The 8,042-nt window shown below is 55.6% G+C and overlaps 1 protein-coding gene across 1 annotated transcript; it reads left to right on the top strand.

Moving 5' to 3' along the window:
* The first annotated feature begins 2,357 nt into the window (after nucleotides 1–2,357).
* PRR14 (proline rich 14) lies at nucleotides 2,358–7,145 on the top strand. Its single transcript, XM_007452720.1, has 12 exons — nucleotides 2,358–2,558; nucleotides 3,028–3,099; nucleotides 3,224–3,392; nucleotides 4,034–4,155; nucleotides 4,228–4,417; nucleotides 4,704–4,747; nucleotides 4,950–5,059; nucleotides 5,360–5,948; nucleotides 6,085–6,154; nucleotides 6,237–6,328; nucleotides 6,601–6,672; nucleotides 6,763–7,145. The coding sequence occupies exons 2-12, from the start codon at nucleotides 3,077–3,079 to the stop codon at nucleotides 7,040–7,042; spliced, it is 1,761 nt and encodes a 586-aa protein (XP_007452782.1). The 5' UTR covers nucleotides 2,358–2,558; nucleotides 3,028–3,076; the 3' UTR covers nucleotides 7,043–7,145.
* The last annotated feature ends 897 nt before the right edge of the window (nucleotides 7,146–8,042 follow it).

The raw sequence follows: 8,042 nt of genomic DNA, 5'->3' as shown, positions 1-8,042 counted from the left end.
GGGAAAGAGGCAGTTTTTATCATCCTCTTTTTACCTGCAGCCTGAGACTTAACTTACTTATCAGGCACTTTCAGATGTGTCTTCTCACTTGATCTTCTAAGTCTGTTTTGAGGCAGGCACGACAGGGTTTATTGTTCCCATTTTACAAATGAGACCACTAAGGCCAGGATCAGTTAAGCAGATGTGAGCCCAGAGCCTAAAGGGGTCCAGAGTTTCTTAAGAATAGATACACGGATGCGCCAATCTCCAGCCACATCACCTGTCCCGTAGGAGGCTGGGTGAGGCCTCTTGCCACTGGATCAGCACACACTGGCCATGCCTGGGGTGTGTACACAGGTGGTGGATAAGGTAAGAGTTTTTGAAATGGTAGTCACAAAGAGGTGACTGGAAATCCTCCCTCTAGGGTTATTTCCAGAGGCAAGGCCGTGAGGGTGTGAAGGCTCGTCACTGCTGGCCTGGGCTGAGGGCCAAGAAACCGCAGTCTACCTTATTCAATTTGATGAACTCCAGCACCCCAAGTTAGGGTCATAGGGCTGGGCCCTCCCCGCCAGATTCTCAGGCCCTTTCTTTAGGCTACTTCCTTTGCCCTCAAACTCAGATCAGGCTTGCTCGGCCCTGGGAAACACCTGTGTATTTAAGCAGGAAAGTGAAAGCCTACAGGGGCCCTCACCAAAGTTGAGAGGGATCTCTACTCACAGCTGGAAGCATCACCATACCAGCAGGGAACATCCTCAGGCACCTGTGTAGCCGGCCCTGCTCCAGGGGGGAGAGAGAACACTTCCACTTCTAGTTGGAAGAGCTGCTGCTTATTCGCACCAGAAGTCTCACCATGCATTTCCAGAGGACCCAGCAGGCCTTGTGCTACAGAGAGTCACTGTAGTCCCAGATACCTATCTGGATGAGTCCTTGGTTAGAGTGGGGAGTCTTCATTTTCCACACCAACTCTTACCGATGCTGTTCTTTCCATATCTTCCTTTCTGGATCATTACTCTTATCACTCAATCCCATAAAAGAGAATTATGCTGGGCTGAGTAGGTCACTCTGCACCTTCATCTCAGACCCAGGATTCTAGGCTTCAGGCTTTTTTGTTCTATCAAGAAAATAAATACTAGGGAATCCCCTGGCGGTCTAGTAGTTAGGACTCCCAGCTTCCACTGTAGGGAGCAGGGGCTCGATCCCTGGTCGGGGAATTAAGATCCCTAATGCCCTGGGAGCGCGGCCAAAAATAAATATTTTTTTTTAATAAAGAAAAAAAAGAAGAGTACTAGTTTGGACCAGGGAATCCTGGGGAAGGAGAACTAGTGGGCTTTGGTTAGGCAGTGAGGGCGCCTTCACAGTACAAGAAGCCAGTACATGCCCACTACCTCCCCACCAACAGCTGGCTCCTGATATAAAAGTTCCGTGACGCAGCCTCTCTAAGCAGCAGGATTCCATCCCCGATCCCCTACTACTAAGGACTATTTACACACCCCATCAGCCAGGTCCCTCTTGAAAGAGGGCTCGTGGGAGCCCCAGAGAAAAGCGGACCATCAAGCACGCCAAGGCGGTTACTGGTCTCCTGCAATGACGCCTCTGTACTGAGCCCTCTATAGAACACTCGGGTAAAGTGAAACTCAATACCCCCACCCTCTTCCCCACTTTGAGCCCAGTCTCTCCAGGACACCGTGCGAGCAAAGGAGCCTGAGGCGGCACCAGCCCTAGCCAAACTCTTCCCTGCAACGTGGGAACCCGGTTCAGGAGCCTACGACGGTACTGGAAACGGGCTCAATGGGGCCTCTCTAGGAAATTGGGAATTTCACATATCGTTAGCACTCAGTTCACGTTAATTGGCCTAAAAACGAAAGAACCGGAAGATGCCCTTAAAAAACGTGGCGGCAACCTAGCTTCAGGACAGTTGCCTCAATAGCTCAAGAAACTTGCCATAGTCTTCGGCCACTCACTGACCGGAGAAGGTGACGCCGTCCGGTCTACTTGGGTTCATCTGGCTCAGCGCAATCTGCCCTCAATTATAATGGCGGCGCTGCCAAATTTGGATTCTTGCCCCTAGGGATGATGGCCGCCAGGCGGCTTCAGTTAGTTTCTCACCACCCCGGAAGACGGGGACCGGCGATTGGGCGGTGCCCCAAGGCTTCGAGAAGAAGACCCTCGGCGGTTGGGCAGTGCTGGGTAAGGCTAGTTTTAAAGGAGCCGGAGGTGGGAGCCGTCGAAGACCCGGGATCCGCGGGAGGCGGCGGTGAGCGGCGCGCGGGGGAGGGTACCGAACGGCTGGAGAGAGGGCGGGAGGAGGGAGGGAAAGAAACTTTTGAACCATCTGGTCCCCGGCTGGGGAGAGAGCTGGGCGGGGATCAGGGGAGGGCGGAGGGAGGGGGTCTGTGGGCGGGACCTCCCGGGATTGGAGTGAAGGGGGGGGTATCTGCTTGACAGTGGATCCCCAGGGATCCGGACTGAGTTCCTGATGATCAAGCTCGGGCCGCCCCTGTCTGAGTGGAGCTTTGCGGAGCCGAAGCTCACAGGGAGAGGAGGATCCTCGCGCGGCGTCTGTTTGGAGGAACCGCGCTGTAGGATTCTTTCCGCGGGGGTCTAGTCTAGGGGATCTAGTGGGAGTGGGGAACCGTCGGCGTGTGGGAGTATTGCTTCGGAGTCCTCGGCCACTCGCTGGGGGGTGGATGAGAATTGAAGAGGGTTCCGGCGGAAACTGAGCTTCCGAGGACTGGGATCCCAGCTGATCCCGGGGGAATCTCAGGGCGGAATCTGCAGGGGCAAAGGCCCCAGGAGGCTTGGGCCGTGGGAGAACGGGGGCCGCAGCAATCCAGGTTTTCGCGGCCCAGGCTGGGCGCGAGTGATCCGCTGGTCGCTGCGGCGGCAGCGGGAAGACACCCGTTCCTGGCAGCCAGGCGGGGGCGCCCTTACGCGCCCCAGGGCTCCGGCCCGTGAGCTACCGGGAGCCGCGGGCGGACCATGAAGGGCGGAGCCCCACGGGAGGGGCTGGCCTTCACTCCCGGCTCCCCCGCTCCCCCCCTACCCCAGGCTGGAGCCTGGGATCCCCCAGGGACTCCCCGGAGCCGCCGCTTCCCCCATGGACTTGCCCGGGGACTCCAGGTGAGAGCGCACCCCGCCCGCCTGTCTTGAGCCCGGGAAACGGGGAGCCTGGTGGCCGTACCGGGGAAACCACAGAGCCAACAACAGGCTCAGGCGACCGTCCTCTGCTTCTCTCATCCTCCAGCCCGCCTGGCCGGCAGGGTCTGTGCCGCCAGCCCCTGGCTCGAGCATTATGGGGAGCCAGGAGCCCCAAACGGCCGAAGCTGCAGCCCCTCGGGGCCCCTTCGCCCTTGGAAAAAGCCTCTCGGCGGGTCCTGGCCGTGGTCCTGGAAGATGTCATGGCTGCCCACATGGTGAGCCCCTTGAACTGAGAGGCCCCCTTCTCCCTCAGGTCCCCTCAGTACCAAAATCAAACTAGATCACTAGTGAGGATAACTGAGGTCCAAACACCTCACACTCACACTTGTCCATCAGGCAGCCTCCCTAATGCTAGATTTTTTTTTTGTCTTTTGTTTTTCCTTGGCTGTCACTCCAGCCTGGAATCGGGCAGGGTCTCCAGTGCCCATTCCCCACTACCAACTCTGTTGGGCTGAAACCACATCCCTACAACTCTTAAGTATGAGAAACCCTTCTGCTTTCTTCCCAGCCCAACTTCTAGGCAATCCTTGGGAAGGAGGCTGAGGACTTTGGCTCCATTGCACAGATTAGAAAAACTGAGGCCCCAAATAGGGCAGTGACTCACTCTAGGTCACCCTCTTCTTTTCATTTCTTCAAATAGTCTGGGTGACATTATCCAGCCCCCACACCAGCAGCTCAGGACACTGTCATATCTGGTCCTTAATTGAGGGCCATCACTGACCTCTTCTTTGGGGATCTTGAATGAATTCTAGCCACGATTTGTGTCATTTTTGTGGCATAGGGCACTGTTAGGCACAGGGAGGCCCTGTCCAGCCTCATTCTGTCACCTTGCTCTTGACACTTCCTCCTCCCCTAGGTTCCCCTGGTGCCCCAAGAGGAGATCTCCACCCCACGGCACTGCAGCAACCGTCGGGATTCTGTCCACAGCCATCCACCTGCCTCGCCACCCCGACAGGCCACGTGGTCCGCACAAGCCAGGTGAGCATGGCAAGATGGGGGGTAAGCTGGGAACACAGCTGAGCCCCACTGATATTCCTGGTCCCTCTCTAGGCCTCCCGACCCACTGCACTTATGCCGAGAGCCCTTGAGCCGTGTGCATCGGCCCCCTTCCACACTGAGGCGGCGATCAAGGACAATACCTGGCCCAGAGGAGGGCCCTTCACAAAAGGTGGACCAGGCCCCCCAGCCCACTCTGGTGGTGATGCTAGAGGACATTGCCAGCTCCAGACCCCCAGTAGAGGTATGGAAACTTCAGGGAAAGATGTCAGGAGTTCAGCTGGGGGCAGGCATGCCAGTGGGCATAGAAGACAGGGGTAGGAGGGCTGAGTCTGGGGTGGATTTTGCTCAGAGCAAGGAGGACAGCATTTTAGGGTGGAAGACACTGTCTGAGCAAAGACCTATGTGAAAAAGTCTTTAGTGTGAACCCAGACAGGACTCTGGAGACCGAGAGAGTCGGGATGTGGGAAGCTACGGAGACCACAGGGGGCTTCCCTGCCTCCTCACAACCATCCCCTGTTTATATCCAGGGCTTTGCCGATGAGACTCCCAACTTCACCGTCCCAGCGAGAAGGTGAGAGGGCTGGGGAAGGGATTATCAAGATGTGCAGGCAACAGCCATTATCCAGGCAGCCAGAGCTAGGGGAATCAGAATTTACATGTCCAGTCCTTCCTTGTAGCACTTTCAGAAGCCTTAAGGGACAGGGGATGTGCTGGCTCAGGTAGGATCTGAATCTGGAAGCTTCCTCAGCCTTTAACTTGCCCCTTCACCCCAGAACTGAGCCAAGGATGATGGTTCACCAGCCAAAGCCTCCCCCCAGTGACGTGGAACCCTCATTCCAGCCATCTGCCCTGTCTGCAAACCCTCTGGAGAGCCCACCACCAGGTAAGGACTCAGATGGATGAGACTTGGGGTTCTGGAACATTCTAGCTGAGCTTAGAAGTGTGAGGTGACGAGTTGGGGATGGGGCTTAACTCCCTCCCGGGGCAGAGCTTGGTGTTTGAAGATGGGGTTTAGACTTCAGAGACCTGAAGCTTAACTTCTAAATTTAGGGCTTGGTATTTTAGGGATGGGCTTATTCCTCTGTGGGCAAAGATTAGTGTTTGGGGAGGGACTAAGGCTACTGAAGTGGGGCTTAGACACCTGCAGCTGAGGAATACCCACCTGACCCTCTCCTTTCCTCAGCCCCAGATCCTGTTCTGGAGCTCCCATCGACCCCACCGCCATCCAGCCTTTTACGCCCCCGCCTCAGTCCCTGGGGCTTGGCCCCCCTCTTCCATTCCGTCCGCTCCAAGCTGGAGAGCTTTGCTGACATCTTCCTCACACCCAACAAAGCCCCACGGCCCCCGCCCCCATCACCCCCCATGAAGTTGGAGTTGAAGATTGCCATCTCAGAGGCCGAGCAGTCTGGGGCTGCTGAGGGCACTGCATCTGTCAGTCCCCGGCCCCCTATCCGCCAATGGCGGGCCCAAGACCAGAATCCCCCAGCACCTCTCCCTAAGCCCTCTCTGGGCCGAAGCCACTCCTGCCCTGATCTGGGGCCCCCTGGCCCAGATACCTGCAGCTGGCCCCCTGCTCCACCCCACCCAAGCCGGCCACGGCCTCGGCGGCACACTGTGGGTGGTGGAGAGATGGCCCAAGCCCCGCCACCCCCTCGGCCCTGTCTCCGGAAAGAGGTCTTCCCTCTTGGAGGAGTGGGAGGCTCTCCTCCCCTCGTCACATCTTGCTCGTCTACCACGTCCACTTCTTCCTTCTCTGAACCTGCAGAACCCAGGTAGTGCTCTTGATAAACCCTCCTTAAAGCTCTGGCCATAGTCTGGGCCCAGCCTCCTTCCCTAGTATCCAGTGGGCAGGAGATGGGGATGTTGCTGTGAATGCTGTTTGGCCCTGAGCTTTGACCTTCTCTGCAGGTTGAGCTCAACCAAGAGGAAGGAGCCAAGGGCCTCAGAAGACCAGGTGCTTTCAGACCCCAAGACCAAGGTAGAGGTACAGATGAAGGGGCAGGAGACAAGTGGGAGCCTGAGCCCATGCTGCACTTTTACACTCTGCCCCATTTTTGCAGACCATGGGAAAGGTTTCTCGATTCAGAATACGCAGGACACCGGCCCGTTCTCAACCAAACCTTACACCAATGGGGCTGCCTCGACCAATCAGGTGAGAGGCTTGTTGTGCACGGAGCTGCCTTGGCCAAACAGGTGTAGGCTCAGATCCCCTGAGTGTGGCTTCATCTCCTCTCAGGGAGCACAGTCCAGCTCGGAGGAGTCAATTTGGTCTGGACATGACTTATGCTTAGAACCATTTGTCTGCCTCAGGCAGCACTCCTGGCATGTCCTAGAAACTGAAATACAGACCAGGCCTTGATTGTCCCTTCTCCAGGCCCACTGGCCCCAGGTTTCTCAGAGGCCTCTGCTCCTCTTTGCTCACAGGTTGAACAAGAAGGAGTTCAGCTTGGAAGAAATTTACACCAACAAGAATTACCAGTCACCCACAACCAGGAGGTGAGAAACTTTGAAGGCTTGGGGGTGACAGAGGGAAATCTGGAACCAGGGGGCGTGCTGGTAACCAGCACTCCTCCCTGCCTGGTCCAGGACCTTTGAGACCATCTTTGAGGAACCCCGGGAGCGCAACGGGACTCTGATTTTCACCAGCTCAAGGAAGCTCCGGCGAACTGTAGAATTTCGGGACAGTAGCCTTCCTCGATCCCGGCGGCCATCTCGCGGGGCCCGGGCTGCAGCTGGCAGGACCCTTACTCCCAATCTGGCCCCCAGCCCAGATGTAGGACCCCTGCTGCAGCAGCGACTGCAGGAGCTGGATGCCTTGCTCCTGGAGGAGGAGGAAGGGGATCGAGAGCAGCCCCATCGGACTTAGAAGCTCCATCTGTTTGTCCATCCATCCTGGAGGGAGGGGAAGTCTCTGAGACAGTTATATTTTTTTCTCTGTGTTTCTAGTAAAGTTTTCGATATGTTTCTGATTCTTTTGTATGTCTCTAGCTGAGTTTGAGATTAACTGGCAGTACTGGCTGATGTTTCTACTTTGGCACCCGAAACTGGGAAACGGGAGGGACCAGGGAAGATGATGAAGGTTGGATATAGGGAGGGGGTAGAGGAATGGTCATTGGAGATACCCTCTTGATTTGAGAATTTTCCTATGTGGAGGGATACTTCTGAATATGCTCCAGAAGCTAATGTGACCCTGGTCAGGGTTCTCTCAGTTCACTTACATCAAGGAGGAGACCGAGGGAATTTCCTAGAAGTCCAGTGGTTAGGACTTCGTGCTTCCACTGCAGGGGGCACGGGTTTGATCCCTGGTCGGGGGACTAATATCCCGCAAGCTGCGCAGCGCGGCAAAAAAAAGGAGACTGAAAGTCCCAGAGTGGACTAAGGCCTTGTTCAAGATGGGCCTGAGTTCCTCCTAACACGCAGGCCAGGAACCTGCTGCTGGATTCAAGAGCTAAGAGTAATCAGCTGTAATTAAGCACCTACAACAACCTGTCACAGGTAATTAACCTACACATAGCCCTGTGAGAATTATACTCATTTTATACATAAGAAAGCAAGTTGACTCTCAGTGTAATGTCCACATTAAAAGGGTAACCCAGGCAACCAGAGGACACAAGCGGCACTCTACATCTTTCATAACTTAGACGCAGAACAGAGCAGTGGTAAAGAGCACAGACTGGAGCTAAGCTTCTTGAGTCCAAATCTTGGTTAGGACACTAAATGTGCATGAATTCCCCTCTCCATCTGTAAAATGGGGCCGATAGCAGTACTTTCCTAAGATACTTCTCATTGTCAAATGAATTAATATGTGAGGAGGTGCCGGCACTGTTCTTTTCTTGTTAGCACGCGGAGACCACAGGCCAGCACTC

Source organism: Lipotes vexillifer, unplaced genomic scaffold (assembly GCF_000442215.2).
Source record: "Lipotes vexillifer unplaced genomic scaffold, Lipotes_vexillifer_v1.1 scaffold426, whole genome shotgun sequence".
In the NCBI taxonomy this organism is placed as follows: Eukaryota; Metazoa; Chordata; class Mammalia; order Artiodactyla; family Lipotidae; genus Lipotes; species Lipotes vexillifer.
Note: the sequence above shows the minus strand (reverse complement) of the source record. Positions and strands in the feature narration are given on the sequence as shown.

Coding starts and splice junctions, on each gene's coding strand:
- PRR14 (XM_007452720.1), top strand. CDS start 3,077: ATGGACTTGCCCGGGGACTCCAG. Junction 3,393..4,033: donor ATGTCATGGCTGCCCACATG/GTGAGCCCCTTG, acceptor CTCCTCCCCTAG/GTTCCCCTGGTGCCCCAAGA. Junction 4,748..4,949: donor TTCACCGTCCCAGCGAGAAG/GTGAGAGGGCTG, acceptor CCTTCACCCCAG/AACTGAGCCAAGGATGATGG.